General features: G+C 42.8%; 1 protein-coding gene across 1 annotated transcript; it reads right to left on the bottom strand.

Moving 5' to 3' along the window:
* Positions 1 to 2,121: 2,121 nt before the first annotated feature.
* Positions 2,122 to 16,431, bottom strand: ABCI10 (ABC transporter family protein). Its single transcript, XM_087378182.1, has 6 exons — positions 16,195 to 16,431; positions 15,900 to 16,069; positions 7,665 to 7,751; positions 7,405 to 7,530; positions 7,192 to 7,314; positions 2,122 to 2,687 (listed from the first exon to the last, which is right to left on the bottom strand). Exons 1-6 carry the CDS (start codon positions 16,319 to 16,321, stop codon positions 2,475 to 2,477), a joined length of 846 nt encoding a protein of 281 aa, XP_087234308.1. The 5' UTR covers positions 16,322 to 16,431; the 3' UTR covers positions 2,122 to 2,474.
* Positions 16,432 to 22,850: the final 6,419 nt, after the last annotated feature.

A 22,850-nucleotide genomic window follows, 5' to 3' on the forward strand; every position in this document is an offset into this window, starting at 1 on the left:
GAGCTATCTATAATAGACCCAAGAGGAAAGATGGACATGGACACTTTGCCATAGATAAACTCTACCAAACTCCAGACACTTCAGACAAATGAAATTTTTACCTTGTTCTTCCTAAACTTTAGATACACAAAAAATGAACCAATCTAATCATGATCTCACTTTAAAGCATTTCAAGTACGTTTATGAATAATGCTATTTTCGTGTTGGAACATAGGTGTTCTTTCATTTGAATCATTCCGAAACAAGACGGTCATATGTGGTCCAAGTTGAAGTAAACCATCTTTTGAAGATAGAGACGTGGATACAGAGATGCCAGTGTTTCCCATTGATCCATCTACTACTATTCATATTCTAAGGGATCCATGGATAGTACATCTTCTATTACTTTCATTGCAATATTGTCACCGTAGAGGATCAAGATTTAGCTACTATAGATCCCAACAATATAGGACAATAGAGATAGAACTAGAGATAAACTTATTTGGAATGCACGACTTGGTTGAGGATAAAAACATTATTGTAAATACCACTTCTTGAATAATTTATCATGGACACAACTTTCCTTCCTTTTCTAATTAACTTGTATTAGTATAATGACATTTGGATTTTTGTTTTCATCATGATGATATGAAGCTATTTCAATCCAAACCTTGGTGTGGAAGTTCTCAACTTTTGTACTTTTCTTCTATCCAAATTACAAAGCAATACTTTTATGGGAGTTATACAAAACAACTTTCTATAAATTTCTAGTTCCTGCGTTTCTTTTTTTCCCTCATAAATTTTCTAGTAGTCCTAGTGTTCATATAGATGCCAGTATTACTACCAAAAGAGATGTTGGTCACTACACTTTATATTGATGCAAATACTAAGGACCCATCCATGTATATTTGGTGAATTTCTCCATGCATGGACAATTGAGAATCAAACAAGCCTAAATAGTACCACAAAAAATGAAGCTAAAGAAATGGCTTAAATGTACAAAATGTACCCCAATTTGTAGAAAAGGATTTGAGTTAGGTAATTTTGTCGAATTGAATGAGAGACAATGTGACAAATAAAACCAATTGAGCAAGAGAATGAAGAACATGGAAAAAGTTTTGAGTTAAGGCTTCACATCGATGAGTAAACATTATGCAAATATTTTGAGTGCAAAATAAGATCAACTATCAAGGAAGAACAAAACTATCAAGGAATGATGAGATGTAAGGCTTCTTTCTACATAGGATGAGTGGTAAAATTTGCAATGCCAAGAGATTTTCTAAATAACTACCACCAAAAATTTGCCGTTGTTTTACAAAAAATACCCCACCTTATAATTGTCTTCTCTTAAAATCCCTTGAACTGTATTCCCTTCAAATCAATAAAGTGTACCCTTAATGATAGTTTTTTAGCACTACCATATGAGCTTCTTTAGCACATAACTCTTAAGCCGGTATATACAAAGCTACCTTAATAACTATATCATGAAATTCATGTTTTTATGCTAGTTTATTTTGTTGAACAAAATAATTAGACCAAACCTAATTTGAGTTGAGATCTTCCCTTTCTCAAGTTCAATTACGTCAAATGTTAATATATCTGCGCGCACACACACACACACACACACACACACATCATAATTATCATAGAGGAGGCATATTGAAACAGTCCAAGAGATTAAAAGATAAGTGCTGACAATAAACTACAAATCGGTTATTTGTTATCCTCAAAATTTACATTTGATAGGCAAGGTACAAGGATTGGGCTTGCAAGTCACCATTGCTTGTAATTTTTGAGCTCACCTAATAAATCTGTAAATAACAAATAAATGTTGACTTACATAGAGGCTTTGTTCATTATGAGTGATGTATGTGAGGGCAAGTATCACACCCTCAACCTTGTGAAACGAATTTGCTTCAGAATCATCCATGATAAGAGCAATCGTAATGAAAGAACCATTGACAAACAAAGCTGTACAAGGCTTAGGTGGCAAAATTACTACCCATTGCACCCCCATAGTGAAGTTATCAACCCCTCCACCTTGTGAAAGAAAAACTATGAGAGAGTTAGGAAATTTTGGGCATGAAGTTGTCTATAACAGAGTTTAAAATATGACAGAACCCTTTACGTACAAACCTATGTTAAAGGCTAGAGTAGGAGCCAATAAGCATGTAGGTGAAACAATCTTGTAAAGTTCTTATGAGCTCATAAAGGTCTCAAAACTTCATTATTTGCGAGGACAACCTGCATGCTGCTTGTAGTTGACTAATGTGCACACAGAAAGAGGGGGAGCACAAGTCGATGAACATTCATCATTGTATACGTGTATTTCAAAGAATGTATGCCATACATATACGAACCTCAACCCATGTCATCTCCGTTGCATAGCTTCTATGAACAGGTGAGAAATGGATTCTTTATGAAATAAAGCCCTCACAAATTTCCATCATATGCCATTCACGATTGCTGTAAACTTGAGCAACAGTCCCCGACCTTCAACCAGAACAAACAGAGTTCCTGTACTCCGCTTGTTTTTTTCCTATATACTCTTTCACCTTCCCCACCTCACCACTAAGAATTACTTCACCATTTTCCATGTACACTGCTCCATCTGCATAGTCAAGTTCCTCAAGTCGGTGGGTAACCCATAAGGCTGTGACTGCATGTGGTCCACTCACAACCTTCCTTACTGCTTCCACGACGCCCATCTGAAGCTCTCCTCGGTAACATCCACAGACAAAGTATGTTACCCAAAGTGTATATATAGCATGACCAGATATTTTAAATCTACTCACACGTGCAGTTGACTTCCAAAAATAATCACAGTTTAGTGTCAACAAATACCAAGCCCCTGTATGGGACTTAAAATTTTCCAATATATACTGACAAACTGATTTCCAAGGAGTTCCATTAACTTGTCTAAAAGCTAAGAAGAATCCCTATTGATTGGAGTATCAAGACACTGTCCACCATTAACCCGTATCATTCAACGCCATCTTTCAAGGTGTCTTTCATACAAGTTTTTAAAGAAAACAGAAAAGCATTCCGCGGAAACTAGAGCAAAACACACCAGAAATTGGTAGCACTTGCCAAAACCCTTCCAATCTACTGTTGCCTGCACCTTTTCGAAGTTGCAACATGTTATCACAGAAGAATTCTTTGAGATGTCAATGAAAATTAAATGCTATGACAAGTACTTGCAGTTCAGGTGTTCCCCTGGCTTCACCACCTACTCCCTGCCATACCTCCTGCTTATCCTTCTTTGCTTTAACTCCCCCCACCCACCCCCTGCACTCCAAGCAGCTGCTCACAGAAGCTCTACTCGCCTGGCCTGCTAGCTTCACAGCTAGGATGAAGGCGGGTTTCTGATCCATCTGCCTGCCCATCTCCCTTTGCCACTGATTCGCAGCCTTTTCTGAACAGCTGTTCAACCAGCTGCACCCCCTGGCCTGGCAGCTTCACAGCCAAGTTGCAAGGGTTTTTCTGACCATCTGCCTGCCAACAGCCCTCGAAAAGAGGCTGCTGTTACGTTAGCAGGGCCGGACAGCTGCAATCTCTCCTGCCTGAGCAGCCCTTGGCTGACCTTTTTTGGGGGATGTTCTGCCAAAACCCCCTTTACCCTCCTCTTTCCTCTGTTTCTCTCCCCTTTCCTTCCTCTAGCATGGACAGCACATTTGTTTTCTTGATTCCAGAGAACATAATCTTGGTGGCGACCGCTTGGTCCGGTAAAAGCAGTTCACATGGCAGCTCCCTGGACTCCCACAGCCGTTCGGATTACACTTGCCCTAGAGGACGAACAATAGGTCAAGTATGATGTCCAGTCCCTCCAAGATAGAGAACTGGTGGGCAATGAGGAGATAAGTGTCACAAAATCATACTTTTCCCAAGAAATAAAGAGAAATCTTTAAGATTGACTTTGGTCAAAGCAATTTGACTCCGGTTAACTAGAACAAGTTTTATTTTCCTCTGTATTGCATTGGTTAAATAATACTATGGGGGGACCCCTGCAAAGGACTAGGATTAGTCTAGATAACTAGAATGCATGCATTGCTAACCTTTAATGGGTTGAGTATGTTGGATATTGTGGCAGGACCTTGGAGAGTGCAAAAAGGCCCTCTGTTAGCACAAAAGGCAGATATGGAGTGCCCAATTTTGGGAAGAAAGCACGTGGCAGGGGAGGCGAGCAGCTTAAAAAGAGGGCCCACAGGGCTGAAAGCAAGGAAATCACCTTTTTGAGAGAAAAGCTATTGCTTTCTAGAGAAAAACGAAAAGCAGGCCCAGCTTTTAAAAAGCACATGCTTTCTAGCTGGCTGGTCTAGTCTATAGAGTAAGGGCCTCTAGGCTGAGGGCTCCCAGTTGCACATGCACACAAGGGGGATGAGGGAAGGGCGGGAGGGGATGGGGGGGGGGGGGGGGGGAGGGGCGGCAAGGTTGGGGGGTGGGTTCTGCCATCCAAGTTGTATCAGCTTCATGCTCCACCGTGAGCCAATTGTAAAGAGTTTTCTATTGCAATAAAGATCTTCGACAGGGTGCAGCCTTATTTCTAAGCCCTAGTGTGGCAACTCTCTCTCTCTCTCTCTCTCTATTCATGTTCCAGTTCCATCGTTGAGTATTGATTGCTGAATTGAGTTTCCAGCCAGCCTTTATTTTCGTTTCTGATGTGCTAAGTACTCAAATTACTGTGAAATTGAATATTGTACAAACGTAAGCTCATGAACTGTTGCAGGAGACTTCAGGAATCTAGAGTTTAAAGAGGACAAGGGAGGTGCCTCTTTTTCAACGATGACCCCATCACAGCGTAGTATGTGGAAGCAGTTCATCTTTGTGGCTAGTGCAAAGATCCAAAGTGGGAGGCAAAGTTTTCCAAAAACCCTGGCACCCTCTGCTCATTCGGCCAAAGGTGGCATGATGGCCTTCCTAGGCATCGTGACAGATTCTATGTTGGGGACAAAGTGATGCACAGAGGAGGGGACATACGTATCCTATCTAGGATGAAGATGTCAGACCATTCCTCGATAGTGCTTTGCTTAGCGCAGCCCCATCCTCACAGACTTCCCTAGAAGGGGGTGCGGATCCCTACTGCCTTGTCACAGAAGAAGGGGATCCAACAAGCCATAGCAGAGACTGGCACCAACTGGTCCTAACCCCAAGATGGCTAGGCCAGTTAGGCTAACAGCAGAAATTCAGAGAAATAGTGAGGAGCTCCCAGCATTCCCTTCATGAGAGGAAGAAAGCACTGAAACAACTCGGCTTCCTTAGAGAGACTCAAGGAGCAGGACTCAGCCTCCCAATGCCCCACGGACAGGTACGAGAGCGTGTGCCTTGACCTTCAAGCAACAAAGATCCACAGAAGGGATTTCTCTTACCGACAAGGCATGTTGGGTCCAACAAGGGGATAGGATGACCAAGCATTTCTTTCATACTACTACCCCTAGTCTGCAAGGACTCAGCTTCAGTGGCTACGCGAAGAGGGTGACCAGACCCAATAGTAACATAAAGAGATTCTAGAGATGATGATGGCCTTTTACCGACAGCTATTACAGTCTAAGGCACAAGTTCTCACAGCCCGAGAGTTTGTCTGGGAAACACCCCTTTCATGGGCATGAGCATACAATTGGTTACCCCATTCATAGATGAAGAGCAAGGCCCTCACACCGCAAAAGTGCCCAAGAGAGGACCGCTTGACCCTGGCTTTCTTCAAGAGATTTTGGGAATGCATTCATGCTCTCCTACGATTGGCCTTCCAGGATTCCGGTTTGTTTCCCCAGTCGCACGTTAAGGCTGGATTTGCCTGGTCCCGAATGACCCTTGGTAACTCTGTGGTAGCTTCCTCAACACGAGCCTTGCCAAGTACTTGGTGTCCAAGTTCTCCCCAACTAAGGCTAACAAGTTCCAAGTCTGCTAGCTTCATTGTATAGAGTTGACTCTAGAATTTCAAAATCCTCATGGATCTTCTACAGACACTTTAGTATGGTCCAAGCAGCATGGACAATTATCTGCTAGGTGGACCAATGAGATCACACTCTCCTTCGTGGTGTGTAAGCATTATGAACGCATTTGCATCCTGATCCTCCCACGCCTGCAACTTTAGTGGATAACAAGCTACTACTATAGCACCTGTCCCTGTTGTGTGGTACTATCTGTAACCTTCCACAATCTCCAAGAAGGAGATTCTTGACCTTTAGGTTCATCAAGTTTGCACACAATGGCAAAGGTGCTTGGTTGATGCCATTCCTTCTCTTTTTCTTGCTTCAAACACAGATACAAAAGGCTGGCAAACTTCTTGTCCAACAGCACAGCAAACTAAAAATAACCTCAAATGGCCGACTGGATCTAAGGCTTGTTGCCCTTGTTTTCTGTAGCTTTTTCTCCCAAACTACTGACGAAATCTGGTGGCTCTGCTGTCCTCTCTGATGCAAATCCACTTCACTAGTCAAGCCTCCTTGAACTCGGTCTTGATTGGTGTGTTCAACCGGGCTGCATCAGCTTCCCTCAAGCATGAAGAGGCGTTAACTGTGGATGGACTTATCTATGACCTTCAACCAACTGAAGTGTCATATATGTGCTTTGCCACTCCAAGTTACTCTCCACAGGTAGAACCTATTTGCTTTGATATCAATATCCAACACAAGTGTCAATGCTCAAAGAACAAAAGGCAGAACATAGGGAGAACTACCCTGCCACAACATAACACCAAAAGCCCACTACTAGAAGCTGTCAGATGTGCTAATGTCACCCCTAAGCCCAATGGTCACCTTCTAATTATGTTCTAGTCCACTTAGAGCCTAACTAACTGTCCAAGCTGTCCAAACTAGGCACTAGGCCGTAGGCCCACTTACGTGTCACCACTCTCTAAAATCCCTTATTTCCAAACCCATGGCACAACTGTCTAGGGGTAATGCTACACCATACAATTACTGTCGTAGCATTTGTGCAGCAGATGGTTCTTTAAATCCAACCAAAGCTAGCAGTTGTAACTGACTGACAAGACTAATTGCTCAAATTGCAGGATCACCACTTTTGCCTGCCTTACTCAGTGGCCATTTTTGGCACATCACCATTTAAACAAAAGCATTTCCTTGCAATCTCCCGACGGACTCAAAACGACTTGAGAATCACAAATTTACATTATTCAGCTGCTTGAACACCCATTCTATACTAGATCTTGGAGCATAATGCTTTAAGGCAGGTCATAAAGAGACCTAGGTATACCTGGTCACCTTCATCAAGAAAAGTTGTCAGTTCATCAAGAAGTAATACTTTGCTAGTCTCAGCCAATGCTCCGGCGATGGCAATGCGCTGTTTCTGCCCCCCACTCAAAGTTTGCACAGGCCTCTGCAAGTTTCAGACAGAAAGCATTATTTGCCCATTTGAGAATATTTAACCACTGGCCTGGTTACTCTAACTGGATGAAATGATCCATGCCTGAAAATATTCTGCCATGCCAACAGCCTCCAAAGACCTCATGACTCTGGATTGCACTTCGCCTTCTGGAAGGTCAAGCCGACCGAGTCCAAATGCAACATCAGCTTCAGCTGTGGGCATCACCACCTGAAAAACAGATGTAGAGAAATGTGCAGACATGGCCAATGATATCACTGGAAATGGATCCATTTGGCAGACATTACCACTTTCTCAAACCTTTTTATCTACCTGTAGATTCCAATGTTTAAACAGCCTTATACCTGGTGATCTGGATTTTGGAACACAAAACTCCTAGGTCCTGCTATAAATACTTGCCCAGAATTGGGTTTCAAAAGCCCAGCTAAAGCCTGCAGATGCATCAGACCATAAGAACAATGCAGCACTGATATAAACACAAACCTTTGCAAATGTGAAAATAAAAATTGGTAGAATATTGCAGAATAGGGGTCATAAACAAAACCTTTTTTAACATGTACCTCGAAAGACCGCACCTTTACCTTGACTTTATCAGGGAGAAATAAGAAGACCCGGACAATCAGGCATGACAATATTGAGATGCAGATAATGGCTAGTTTTATCATGTTATTGCTTCAGCTTATTTGTTTTTAATGGGTGCCTTTCCAACTTGCTGTAGCTGTTTAATATAAACATAGGTCTTGTTCTCTGCAAACAAGATTGAGAGACAGTCAGGCTTTACATATTTTGGTTTCATTAGGGCTGCCACTCTATATGTCATTCTTACCTTTCAATGCTTATACTTTGAAACCTCATTCTATGCCTAAATTTGTAATGATTATCTGTCTGTAGATTATAGTATCTCGACCTTCTATTTAATGTGTAGTAGGGCCATAAAATAGTTTTGAAATATTGGATATTTTTTGGACTATTATATTGGGAGGGTCTTTGGTCTTCAAGGAGGTTTCGATACTTTTGTTGTCAAGGGGCTCTGGACTTCTGTTCTGTCATAGCTGTCTGAACTATTGGTTTAAAAACATTGTGTGAGGATCCTACTTCACATGTCATTAATCCAGTACAAAGACATTACAATAAGCACTGGACAAAGAGCCAAAAGTGGTGAATAGATGGCCTGTTAAAAAATGTCAAAGTGTAGAGATGTGTGGAAACAGGGAGATGTGCAAGAAAGGTGACAAATTTTTGTGGATACTCACACTCCCTTCAAAATTGAGTAGCCGTATTGTAAACAAAGACCTGTACGGTCCCCCCCCTAAGCCCACCTTGATGGATCAAGTTGGTGGCAAGAAGGTACCAACAAAGTCTCTCAACACTTTCATTGTAGAAACGGGTTAGGGGCAGATTAGAGAAAGGGGGTAGAATGCGTGAAAGGGGGTAGAATGCATGGAAGGGAGAGAGAGAGAGAGGGGGGGAAAGGAGATGAATAGGGGGGAGAGGTGTGTGTGTGTAGGGGGGGGGGGGGGGGGGGGGGGCAGGGGGAAGTATAAGCACATACGAGGAGGAAGGAGTGACAGTAGGATAGGATTAGATGTCACATCAAAAGGTACGTACAAGGGTGGGCAGGTGGACTTATATAGCCCCCCCTCCACTATATCTTCTTTTGCCGCTTTCTAGGTCTAACATACTCTAGCCAAATCAGCCCTAACCCTCACTAACATGGCCCGCTCTTGGCCTTCATTACAGTCCATCCTTTCTCAAAATTGTAGGTTATGGTTAGGACCAAGGCACCAAGGCCTCTGCTGTAAAAAAGGACATACTCCATCCAGGGTCAAAAGTAAACGTGATATATCCCTTTGCCTTGGGTGTTATGGCACCTCCAGGGTCATGTGGGTGGTAATCCATCCTAGCATGTTCATCATCAAAAAAGATCCACAATCACGACTCACAATAAGTTCTGGATGTCCCCATTGCTTTTGTTCAGCACACCCCATTGTGCTTTGATGTCCAGTTTTCTCCACATGGGAAGCATTGATTGCTTTGCCACATACCCCACATGGTAGCTTTGATGAGCTGCCTTAGCATTGGATCTCTAGTTATGCTGACCTTACCAAATGCGAAGAACTGAAAAACTGTATTCGGACTCAAACAGCTCGATAAGTTTCTCTAATCCCCCAATAATCCATGGATCTAGAGTTCTCACAGCTGAGACAACATAGGGCTCCAATCTTAGATGCTAGCATACATGTCTTTCCGATGTCTTTGCTGAAACATAATGCATCTAGCCGCATCTCCATTGGAAAGGGACCAACACACACCTGGTCGTGGAAATAGATCAAACAATAGAGTGGTCCAAACCCATGTCCCTCCTGAAAGAAGCAATGGTAGCATCCTCGGATCTCATAGTAAGCAGAGCAAATGCATAGGAGGCTCCTCCGTCTCCACCGCTGCCAATGTGCATAGCTTGCAAACCCGCTGCTCTCTAGGTGTGCCTACAGCCCTACCTGCCTCGATCCTCAGCTAGTTAAACGAGACCCGCATCTGTCCTATAGCAATCCTCAATGCATCGGTAGCCCGTCTATCCTCCAGATATTGGGGCCTAATGATCAATCATTCCTCTGATATTCTCAGGAAGTGGTCATGATAGAACTGGTTCTTGGTGGGGAACTCCTGGTCCTCCCCCCAAGTCTGTGATGTATATCGCTGAAGTAGGTCCAACCGTATTATATGGTCAATCTCATATCATGGGATCTAGAGGGATGGGACATCTACACTGTACTGAAAGGGGGGCAGGCGATCCATCTGAACGCCCTGCATACGAACCATTTAGAGATGCGTGCATCTCAGGCTATGCTGACCCCCCTCTAAGCTAATTGCCTAGATGACTCCAATGCCAACCTCAGTAGCCTCCATCTAGGCAAGGCCCACACCCTCTTTAGATATGTCAATGTCTGGAAGATGGAATCAATCTACAATTGTCATAGTGGACTCTGCCCGTATGATATGGTGATGAACCGAAGGCTTATTCCTAATCGTCCTGGATCCCATAGCCACCTGTAGCCTCTCGTATCTCTGCCAAACTTGGTTATCGGTAGATCGCATCCCCACAAGGGTGCTGCATACATGGTTGTCGGAGTCACCAGTGTATCAAAAAGCATCCCTTTCTTGGGGGTCCCTATAAGTGTGCCTGGAAGCACTGTCTCTCTAGTCGAGCTAGAGCTCCCCGCCCTCATCTGAGTCATGCCCGAGCTACATGTAACATCGTGAAGACAGGTCCTGCAAAACTGCCCCAAGGTAGGCACATGACTGTACTATCTCCATTGGCTCTCCTCGATAAGTGAAGTTGTGTCAATGAAGTACCACTTGTGAGATATTGAAGATAATAACATTGGTCTCGCCAAAATTGACCATCAAGTCTCTCACCTTACAAAACACCTCCAAGGCCTCGAGATGTCGTTGTAACCCAACGACCAGAACAAAATCCTCCCAACAAGAACCCCCCCCCTCTCCCTTCCTATAACACACAATTGTCCCACAGCGCACAATTGTCCCAATGCAAAACGAGCTGTTCCCACTGCATGAGGTATCTATAGGGGTTACTAGCCTTAATTTAGTGGCCTTATTTGTTTCACCTGTGCCAACCTGCAGAAGAGGAGATGAGAACTATGTCATCCGTGTATAGCAAGATCTGTATCATCAAATCTGCAAGCAAGGATTCCTCTACTCCTAGGCGGTCGATGAAAGTCGTGATCTCATCAATGTAGAGCCCAAAGAGTGTCAGAGAGAGGAGACATCCTTGCTTCACTCTGATAGTGCTCTCAATCCAATCTGATAAACCTCCAGGTGCACGTATTCTCCTTCTAACTAACTCATATAGACACATCACACCCCTATACTCACATTAAGAAATCTATTAAGAATATGAGACCTCAAAAGTAGTGAAGTCATCACTAACAATGCTAGTAACTATCAATGCATGGGTGCACTTATAGAGAGTGAGTATAGTCACATTTTATGGAAACCTTATGCTGCACATAGTTTGGATCTCCTTATTGAAGACATAGACAAGCTGCCACGGGTAGCCATAGTAGTTTGTAAATCTTAAACTTTAGTTACTGACATCTCTCTTGTGCGCATTTCCTAGTTATAAGAGATTATGCGGGAGTCCAAATGGAAGAAGTTGCATAGGCCAATCCATACAATGGCTCATTTTTGTACCCTCTATAAAGGAGGGAGGACCAAAGAGATGATGACGTGTTGTCACAGAGTTGGACAGAGTTTTAGAGACCACAAACCCAGATGTGGGGCAATAGAATCCCATGGAGCATCAACTACTCACATTCAAGAACTCCCTTGGGAAGTTTGGACGTGCACGCATCCATGAGGCACAATTGGGGCATGTTTCTTGGTGGAAGAAGTATGGCAGCAAAAGAGGATGGTTGACCAGTGAGACCTTGGGAGAGGAGGGGGCTGGGCCCTCGGGCTGAGAGAAGGAAGCTGAGAAGAGAAGGGGACTAAGAGGAGGGGGTGGCTAAGAGGAGAAAGGGTGGGTCGAGAGGACTCAAGAGGGACCTAATAGTAGAGGCTGAGAGAAGGCTAAGAAGAGAAAGGGTATCAGGAGGGGTGAGATCCTCATGCATGAGATAGGTATCCGAGTTGGCTGCCCTCCAAAGGGAGGAGCACAAGAGACCTACAAATACTTGGATTCAGAAGCGCCTTGCTGCAGCAAGGGCTCAGCAGTAGTCACTTTTAGATCAGAGAACAGAGTATGCCTTTCATGCTAGAGAGTCATTTTTGGACTCAGACGGGAGGTAGAATCAACAAGCAGTTCTTCTCTACTCTTGACCCCAAACATAGTAAGGAGAGCTTCTCACAGCTTGTTGGCTCAGGCAAAGTTCTTCAGACACATCCAGATACCGTCTTGCAGGCTGCCACCGATTTCTATGCCTCCCTTCTTACAGCAAATCCTGACACTCAAGCCACAGATGATGTTAGAGTGGTTATTTGATCACACTTACCTGGGTTGGTGGCATGGGATATGACTGTCTCAAATGATGCATCCTTGACCAACGTAGAGTTCAGGACTGCTCTCTCTGCCCTTCACAAGGGCAAGTGTCCTGGTTCAAATGGACTTACCCCTTTATTTTTTATTACTTTTTGGGATCACATTGGGGATCACATTACCTCAGCCTTGCAGGGTGTGTGGGACTCCGGTTAGATGCCAGAGCCTCATTCATTTGATTCCGAAAGGGGGTTGCTTGAATTTAGTGTCTCAGTGGAGACCGATTACCTTGCTGGGTACCTTGTATAAAATCCTAGCTAAAGTTATCAGCCTTCATCTGCAGCCCTTTCTCCCATATCTTGTCCATGATATGCAGATGGGTTTTGTGCATGGTAGGAGCATCTTTGATAACATCTTCTCATTTTGGAAGGCTTCAGATTGGGCCATGGATAAAAAAGCACTCTCATTCATTTAAAATTAAAAAACAAAGTAATAACAATCCTTCATTTAAAATAAATAACAAAGTAGTAAAGATTGCATGCATAGTCTGCCATTCTTGTTTTTTTCTCTGGTCCTCATGCTTGTTTTTCTCCGTTGTCCTTTTGTTTCTACTCCATTTTCTTTTCCAGAAAGAATGGCTTTAACAAAAAATCAATAAAGTAAAAGGGTATTTTATTACAACCAAGGTCTATAAAAGCACTATCCACCAAAGGAACTTGTAGTTAGTGTAGCAAGGGGCTTAAGAGAGTAACTAAGTAATAGAAGCCCCACTAAATGACCCCAAGTTAAGTAATGTCTCGGAGCAAAATTACAAAAGGGTGTACGAGTGTAGCACGTAACAAATAACTGCCCTCCATAGGGGGACAAGTATTGGAGGTGTTTACCCTAAGTAACTAATTATAAAATTGTCCAATGTAATTATACACCATTATAGCATAATAGTAATTAAAATAATCTTACCTGTAGGTATTATTATTCTTAAGTAATTTCATTATTGTAAAAAGTTATAAAAGTAAGCCAAGAGAGGATGAGTAATTAGTGGTTTAGAACACGCCAAGACAAATGGAGAAAGTATAACAAGGGGACACTTAGTTAGGAAAGAATCTAATAATACGGTTAAAAGAGGTACCAAACCACGAAAAGGTCAATTATTATTAGTTTCACGATCCAAGATAATTAAATACTAGAATACAGGGACTGAACAAGTTAATGTACAAGATAAGCAAGGGGGTAAGCATCATTATATTATGAAAGGCTCAGAAGAGTAAGGGACCAGGGTGAGCTGAGAGAGGCTGAGAGGATTGGAAGGTGGAGAGGGCTGGAGCAGCAGGAGTGACAAGAAACAGTGCCAAACGGGCATTCTTTCAGCACTTTTACAACAGTTCAGTGCACCAAGCAGGTACAAAATTTAAAACGCGTTCTGGGAGTGCCAGGCAGTGTTTCCTTGAGTTCCAGGCCTGGAAAACATTCTGGGCATTCCAGGTTGCCTTCCAGAATAAGAACGGCATTCTGGGTGTTCCGGAAGGGGGAACGGTGTTTCCTGGTAACTATGCTTGAGGCAGCTTTCCCTCACAGGATTGCTCATCAAGTGCACGCAAGAGGAACTGGAGTGTACTCTCCCTTATACACACGAAGAAGTAGAATAAACTATCCACTGCTCAGTTTGAGAGGTACATATAAAAATCCCAGTAAGAGTGTATTGCAATAGAGTTGAAGCTGAGTCATTGGTATAGTACTTATCTTGACTCCTATTGACACTAGTAAAAGAAGAAGAGCATAGATAAGTGCAGATGGCTCTAGAAAGCTCCTCAAATTGAAAAGAACACTCCACGCTAGATGGGTAAACACACCACCATCTCTTATAATCTGTGTTGGTGTAATGCAACTAAACAATCGTGCTGCAAGCCACTTTTGTCAAATTTAGCAATATGACACACTAGAGAGATGCAGCTATTATTGATCCTCCATAGGATCAACGCCGACCACCTTATAGAGCTACTTGGACATTGCCCTTTTAAAATTCTAAATATTCTAGTACCGTTTACAAAAATCTATCGAATTTGCATCATAAACTCAGCATCTACGTTTTATTAATGAAGCTATGCTAGCTAGCCAATATCCAAAGTTTATTTGAAAAGAGCTCACTCTAATGGCACAGGCAGCTATACAATGCTCCACCTTAATTTCTTAAATGAACTCTAAATTCAACAAATAAACAAACAATCCTATGACAACTCTTAGTGAGCTCTTTGAGGTAGACTAAGTTCCAACAAGATAATGGACATTCATTTTTCTGTCATCCCATCAAGGTGTAACATGATATCCGGGGCCATGTGCAAGTGCTAACATGATGCTAAGCCTGACAGAAGGCTCTATGCAACTTGAGCACATTCTCAGTCCGCTCAGATCTGTGCTTGTGTCTTATGCAATTGTGTACACACATAGTGACTAATATCTATGAAGGTTGTGTGATCTTAGGGAACCTTCCACTGCAGGGAGTTGGCGTAGCAAGCAAGCTCTCTATAATATCTGACACACATGAAAGAATTCACCTAATGCATCCGAGTGTGTTTGCATGTCCTTTTCGTCTTTTGATCTTCTAAAGCCTCTCTGAATAAAACGAAGAGAGTTGACAAGAGGGGACGACCTTGTTTGACCTCTACGTCACTTCTTACAATTATCTTCTCCTCAGAGTTTGACCCATCTACTGAGGAGATTCTCATACAGTTTGAGCATGGCCATCTACTGAGGGACTTCTCATACAGTTTGAGCGGTGGATTCCCTAAGTTCGAGGTATCTGCAACTATTCATTCCTTTCCCATATTGTTGTGGGGTACTGAGTCCACGAAACAGCTGTAAATTACTTCCCTCTTGTTCTAGAGTCCCTCTGTTGTAGCTCATAATGTAAATTACCAAGTGCACGTAGAATAGACCTAAGTCAATAAGGTTGGTTACAACTGAGTAGCACTTAGTGCTCCTAGGGTATGAGCCATAGAGCTGCTGTAGAACCGAGCCCTGAACTGTAGATGGAAATGAGGCCCCAAATCCTTGCTTATTTAATGCCACCAAACCCCCTGAAGGTGATCTCTTGCTGGCTGACCCTGATCTGCTACTAATTGACCTTAAGCTGGACGAAAACCCTGCCATGTGAAGCTACTGCTGCATGTGCTGCCAACTGGAGCAGTCCGGACTCCCGACTGAAGACTTGCTCCGTAGGCCTAAAAATTCTACTTCTTGCTACCTTTGCTGCTCCGCAACTTGCTGTCCCTGTGACAGCCCCAAGGACGAGCTATGCAATGGCATCACATTACAGGTCCATCCAAAGGAGCAACAAGAGTTTATATTCACATTCATATGTACGCTGCTCACTTCTAAAGTAACATGTATAATTGAGCCTTGTAAATTCAGGTCTTTCGAAACAGACTAAAATCATCATCCTGGTTGCAGATCTAACACGATGCTCCGCAAACATAGACTCTAACTATATGGACACAAATTGTCGAGTCTTTTGTTTGATTAAGATAGGCTAATCGAAAAAGACCATCACATCATAAATCAGATGACTAGAGTCAGGAAGACTAGCCTTGAGAAGAGTGGACTTTCCACAGCCATTAGGACCCAGAAGCATCCATAGCTGCCCTTCCGGAATGCGCAAGCAGCAGTCTTTAAGTATAGGCACCTTTCTAGATTCCTTCTCCAGGTTTAGATATAAATGTCGAACGTCAATCGCCATTTTGCCACGCCTTTGGACGTCTGTTCACAGGGGAGGCAGGGAAGGTGAATCGAGAAGCAAAAGAAAGCCGAAAAAAACTAACTTTTTGCAGATTTTTTCGATCGATTGCGCCTCCTTAAGAGGCAAGAAGGGAGGGCAAACGCACCGCAAGATGTGGAGGCGCAAAAGGATCTAGGAGGCCAGGGGGAAGCTCTGTTGTGAGAGGGAAGAGTAGATTTGGATGAGATGCCATGAAAGTTACAAGAAGAGCTCTGGAGAAATGAAGCTAGCATATGAGAATGATGATGTTGTTGCCTGCAGAATTCAAATGTGTGAGTGCCTTCATCACATAACCCAACCTTTCACCTTAAGTAAGGTTCCTCACATAAGCTCCCCAGTTAAAATGTTGCACCTGCCCATTTATTGGATTTGTTTACCGGGAAAGTAAGTCTTGGCTAGAAGAATGGGTGCTCATCCATGGGCAACCAACGCCCGAACGTGGCATTATAAATTTGAACACGCATGGGGCTGCCAAAGTGGGTTGCCCATTCTCCTGGAGTTTGACTTCATAGTTGCAGTGTGTAAAGGAAAGACCCACGTCCTAGCCAACCACCTCTTGAGGATTCCCAATGGAGAAGCTCCAACGAGAGTCAAGGATGGCCTCCCAAATGCCCCCTTATTTCTCATTGACATAATTCTGGAATGGGCAGCAGAAATAGGCCACTACCTGGCAAACGGTTTACCTATGGATAAAGCCCTCAAGAGAGACAAAGCCCACAAACTCATTAAAGATGCAGCTCCGTACCAACTAATTGCAGGCCAACTCTACCGCATGGGCAAGGATGGCATCATGCGCAGGTGCGTGTGTGAACACAAATATGTAGACGTGCTCAAAGAAGCCGATTCTAGGATAGTAGGCAGTCACTTCTCCACTAACATTACGGCATGTAAGGTGTTATAGGTAGGCCTTTGGTGACCAACTCTTTTCAGAGATGCAGCCGAGTTTATCGAGCGATGCGATCCCTAGCAAAGAGTGAAGATCCCACATAAAGAGGATATGATGCCCCTAATGGGAATATTAATTGATCAGCCTTTAGAGAAATGGGGCATAGATTTTATTGGTCCTATATACCAATAGCTAAAGGAATAGGGGCAAGATACATTATCCTAGCCACCACAGATTATTTCACCAAATGGGTGGAGGGATGAACCACAAGGAAAGCTGATGCAACAAGTCATTACACGGTTCGGGTGTCGCTTGGAACTCATTTCCTCAATGAAACACTAGTGATCTTGACTAGCGAATTCATGATCATACATAGGAAATTGACACCATAATAACCCAGAGCAAACGGCTTGGTTGAAAGCTCGAACAAAACGTGTTGCACAATTATAACTTGCACAGTCAAAGCCAGTCAGCACAAGCTCATCACAATGTGTGTGGGCCTACCAAATGTCTTACAAAGTGGCAACAAACTGCACCCCCTTCAGCTTAGCCTTTGGGGTGGAAGCAGTTATGCCGATGGAGTATGTAGTGCCTTCGATCATAGTCAAGGAAAGGCTCACCGAAAATGCTTTGGTGGAGTGCTTAATTGATCTTGAATGACTAGATGAGACGAGATTGTGCACTGCCTATTGCCTTCGAGTGGAGAATGCATAATGTAAAAAATGGTTCAATTGCAACCTCAAGAATAAGGACCTTGAGGAGGGGGATCTGGTACTCCTCTGTAGCGTCTGTAACACCTTCAACTTAGCCTTTGGGGTGGAAGCAGTTATGCCAATGGAGTATATATGCCCAGCCTTCGCATCACAATCAAGGAAAGGCTCACCAAAAATGCTTTGGTAGAGCACTTAATTGATCTTGAATGATTAGATGAGACGAGATTGTGCGTTGCCTATTGCCTTTGAGTGGAGAATGCGCGGCGTAAAAAATGGTTCGATCGCAACCTCAAGAATAAGGACCTCGAGGAGGGGGATCTGGCACTGCTTTGTAGTGTCCATAATACCAAGCACAAACTTACCATCTAGGCTAAGGCCAAATGCATCTTGAGTCCACAAGGACCGGCCTCAGTCCTTGCCTGTGGCTCAAGAACTGGATGTCGCTGGCCTCTCCTTTCCATGGGCATGCTGGCGAAAGGGTTCTTCATTTCTGCTAAATCCGATCGCCCTAACCATCCAAACATGTTGGATATAGTCCCCCTTAATCTAGAGGCTACGGAAGGAGCAAGGGAGTGAGTTGGAGCTATGCTGGTGTAGGGGGCAGCTAGAGGGTTCTTGCATTTCCTCATTCAAGCTCTCGGTCTCATCGGTTTGAACTAGAGAAACCACTACGTTGGGGCCCTAACATTGAGTGAGAGATGGGAATTGAACTCCTTGTTGGAGATGAACCAAAATTGGGGCAAAAGGTAGGTTGCGAGTAGTTCGAAATGTAGTCCTTGTCGAGCTCATGCTCCTTGGACAAAATTCTCTTAGACCTCAAGTGCATGTATGAGATCATTGCGAGGGTACACCCTGCTTCAAATTCAATTTTTTATTTTTTGTCAAAAAATATGTTCCCAAAACTATCCCTTTGATCAAAGGGTTAGTTGTATGCCAACGAATCATAGGGATGGTCTTAAGGTGACAATCGGGATAGTAGTTGTGATACATGTCGACGGGTTAGGTTGAGATTAGTATGCCTCCGAGTCGGTGGGTTAACATTAAAGCAATGGGCGATGGGATATTCAAGCTGATGAGATGTGAGTATGGCAATGGTCATAGGGTTAGCATTAAAGCAATAGGCAACGGGATGGCTTGCTGAGGCAAAATCCAAGAAGTACATGTTTATTCAATATGGAGGTAGTGAGTTTGGTTATCTTTTGTGGAATTATGAAAGTAACAAAATCATTTGGAGCAGAGATGTTGTATTCAATGAGATTTTTATGTATAAACATCCCTTGCAGAAAAGGAAGAAAGAAAATGTAGACACAGAATACACAAGTCTTGACGAAATCACAAGAGATGAAATTCAAAAGGTTGCAAAAAAAGAGAATGTGTAGTAGCAGCAGCAAGAACCTCAAATTCCTCCAACTGCACATAAAGGTCTACGAGGGTAAGTAGACCACCAGAGCAATTTTCTCCTTCTTTCAATTATGTTTTGTTGATTGATTCTAGTGAACTAGAAACGTATGAAGAAGCGATGCAGGTAGAATCCAAAAAGGAGTGGGAGCGAGGCATGAAAGAGGAAATGGACTCTTTGCTACAAAACTAGACTTGGGATTTGGTTCGCTTGCTTATGGGAAAAACTTCATTGTAAATTAAGGGAGAAGATGGACGAAAAAGGAGGCACAAGGCAAGGCTTGTTGTAAAGGGGTTTACACAGAAGAAAGGTATAGACTTTGATGAAATATTCTCTCGTGTAGTTAAAATGACTTCACAAACAATGGCAAATACATGATCTTGTTATTGTATGTTGACATGCTTATTGTAGGCTCTAACATGTAGGATATAAATGTGCTTAAGAGAAAGTTGGCAAACACATTTGCAATAAAGGATTGGCATTGTCTCAGAGGGAGAACATTGAAAAGGTATTGGAAAGGTTTGAAATGCATAATGCAAAACCTATTTCTACACCTTTGGCTAATCATTTCAGATAGTGCAAGGATATGTGTCCCAAGACACAAGAGGAGATTGACTATATGCCAAGGGTTCCATATGCATCATAAATTGGTAGCTTGATGTATGCAATGGTATGTATAAGGTCAGATATTGCACATGTAGTGGGAGTTGTGAGTAGATTTATGAATAATCCAAGTAAAGAACACTGGATGGATATAAAGTGGATTCTCAGGTATTTGAGAGGTACGACAACTCATGTATTATGTTTTAAAGGTTTAAAATTTTCTCTACAAGGAAATGTTGATTTGGATATGGCAATTAATAAATATGGAAGAAGGAGCACCACTAGGTATGTTTTCACAATCGGTATAACAACAGTAAGCAGGGTTTCAAAGTTGCAAAAGGTTGCTGCACTTTCTACAATAGAAGCGGAATATGTTGCAGTTATAGAGGCTAATAAAGAGATGATTTGGTTACAGTGTTTTATTGAGGAAATTGGGAAGAAGAAAGAAAATTACAGCTTGCATAGTGATAGTAGATAGAGTGCTATTCATCTTGCAAAGAATTCAACCTTCCATTCAAGGAAAAAACATATGTAGCTCAGGTATCATTTCATCTGGAGGATGGATAGTTGAAGCTAGAAAAGATATGCACTAGCCAAAATCTTGCACACACGTTGACTAAGGTGGTAACCAGGGAGAAGTTGAGCTCTTAGTCAATTTCAATCGGTCAGGGATTAGACACTACCAATCTTGGTAAGAACTTCCCTATGGCCTCCAAAACCAAGATAGATAAGTTTGAGGGAGAGGGTTTTCATACTTGGCAGACTAAACTTAAATTTATTCTTATGAAAAAGGGGATCTAGAATGTGGCAAATGGAAAGGAAAAGAAGCCAACCACTAGGGAAGGAGAAGCTTTATGGCTCCCTAAGGATGAAAAGGCACTAGCCATAATTTCTCTTGGATTGAGTGATTCTTTTATCCACCACATTGATGGTTGTGAGATTGCTCATGCTACATGGAGTCATCTTGATCTTGTCTTTGGAGCACAAGGGAAGTGTTCCAAGTTTAGCTTGCTCATCAAATTCTTTGATATAAAATTGGATAGAGGAGAATCAATCTCTTCACATTTAAACTCCATGAAAAGCCTACTGATTCAATTAGCTAGCATCAAGTTTGATCTTGATGATGATTTTGTAATTGCTATTTAGCTCAAAAGCCTAATTGAGGAATATGGCACTATCGTCACTACTCTCAGCAATATACCAGAGATTGGTTTGGTGGAAATACAGGCATCCCTCTTGGAAGAGGAAAGGAAAATCAAATAGAGGAATGACTACAAAGAACATGGGGCATATTTGGTCAAAAGCAACTTCAAGGGATCCAATAGCAAGAGCAAGATGAAGTGCAACTTTTGTGGAACGCCTAGACATTTTGAGAAAGAGTATTATACTGAGAGCTTTAGCATCCCCTGGTTCTTCTTCTTCTTCTATCTCTGTCTCTTCCACATGTACAGTTTGTTGAAGTCTTGACAAGGGTGATGACCCATATATTTTCTAAGTTGTTTGTGTGTGTCCGTCAATAAGGGTTCTCTACCCTGGGATATCCCCCTTAAATGATTGTTAGTCTTATGTTTGAGGTTTTACCTTGTTGGACCCATGGGGATTTCCATACATAGTCATTGTCCAATCTCCCAGTTGTAAGCCAAGAACCATAACCAGAGAGTCATAGGTTGGGGTCATGAGTGTTGTTACTAGGTGTGAAAAAACCATGAAGCTTCCCATGTACTACTACTGGGGTGAAGTCATCAATTTGTGGGGGGGTATGAAGGACAAATTCATGTAATGGGGTGTACCAAGGGGTACAAGAGTTGTATGTAGGTTAGAGTGAATAGGTTTGGTAGTAGAAGATTCTATTGTGTGTGATTGATAGATTCATGGGCTTGATTGGGAGATCAGTTGAGTGATTTGTGGATTTGGAGATGCTCTCCTTTGGGGCACATGCATTATATCAGTTGCCCTTATAAGGGCCTCTCCTCTCTTGAATAAACTACTCTATTTTGCTTCACTTGCTGAGTTTTTATTGCTATTCCATTGGTAGCCCACACTGGGTGAGCCACATATATCGGTGTCTCTCATTCTCTTCCATTCTGAGCGCTTTTCGTATAGTGTATTCTATGAATTTTGCTTTCTGCATTGTTGCTCCATTATCTAGTTGTTCCTAACACATATGGTACCTTCTTGGTGTTGGAGCCGGTCGTATGCCTCTAAATAGTTTCATCATCTAGTGCCACTCTTCTTATCACCTTGTGTAGGTTCCTTAACTTCCTTGCTAACCATCTTCATACCATCATTGGTGGTGTGGATTTGTCCTTGCACTTCCCCTATCTAATCTTTAGACATAATACTCCATGTTTGGTTTTGGATTCATACTACTTTTTGCTTTATTGAGTTCGTCGATTATTGCCTCTCGTCATCCTTCTCCCCCCGATTGGCTACTTTGTTCTTCAGCGAGGTCGCTTCCCCTCAATTTGAGTTGAATCCCAAAAATGTTAGTTATGGGGTTCAACACTCGCCTCGCCTCTATTTCAAGATGTGTCCTTGTGGCTTCACTCCATTGATCACTTTGCTCTTGCTACTACAACAGGGGCATTGCGTGCCCTTCTGGAGCACTCCATAGATCTTTTGGCCCTCCGCTACTAAAATCTCGTTCCAACACCCATATAACATATTGAGCATCCATCTTTGCAGCAGCCAAGCAGGTGCATGGGTAGGGGAGAAACCTGCAAACAATGCGATAATGGGCGTGGACACGTCTGTTGCATGATTTTCTCAGTTGCATGCTTTTTGGAGCATGTCGAGTTGCTTCTTCAACAATCGGCACTCGCTTGTTTGGTGTCCCTCCCTTCCGCAAGAGAAACATGCCGTCACCCATGCCGGTGTTCTTTGATCTTTTGGCTCATTTCTACTTGTTGTACAAACAATCTTTAGTTGCATGGCCCAAGTGGTTATAGATTGTGTGCCATCCACCTGATCGGTTCGTTGTGTGACCCTATGTTTTGCATTTGTGCACTATGTCTTGCTCTTTTTTGGCCTCCCTTGAATGCCCATTTCCTTTAGGAGCTTCTTGAGCCACTCCTTCAAGGTGTCCTTCTTTAGCACCTCTTCTTATATTTCTCCTGAAGCTGCTCACTCCTTCTCCGATGTGCAGCTTCTTTTTCTTTTAC

The sequence above is a fragment of the Dipteris shenzhenensis genome, chromosome 8, assembly GCF_047967505.1.
Source record: "Dipteris shenzhenensis isolate YYH24624 ecotype China chromosome 8, Dip_SZ_1.0, whole genome shotgun sequence".
Lineage (NCBI taxonomy): Eukaryota > Viridiplantae > Streptophyta > Polypodiopsida > Gleicheniales > Dipteridaceae > Dipteris > Dipteris shenzhenensis.

Excerpts from the sequence above, each read along its gene's own strand:
- ABCI10 (XM_087378182.1), bottom strand. The coding sequence starts at position 16,321 with ATGCTAGCTTCATTTCTCCAGAGCTCTTCTTGTAACTTTCATGGCATC. Across the intron at positions 16,070-16,194 it reads TTGCGCCTCCACATCTTGCG|ACGTCCAAAGGCGTGGCAAA; the intron begins GTGCGTTTGCCC and ends CCCTGTGAACAG. Across the intron at positions 7,531-7,664 it reads TCCAAAATCCAGATCACCAG|GTGGTGATGCCCACAGCTGA; the intron begins GTATAAGGCTGT and ends TCTGTTTTTCAG.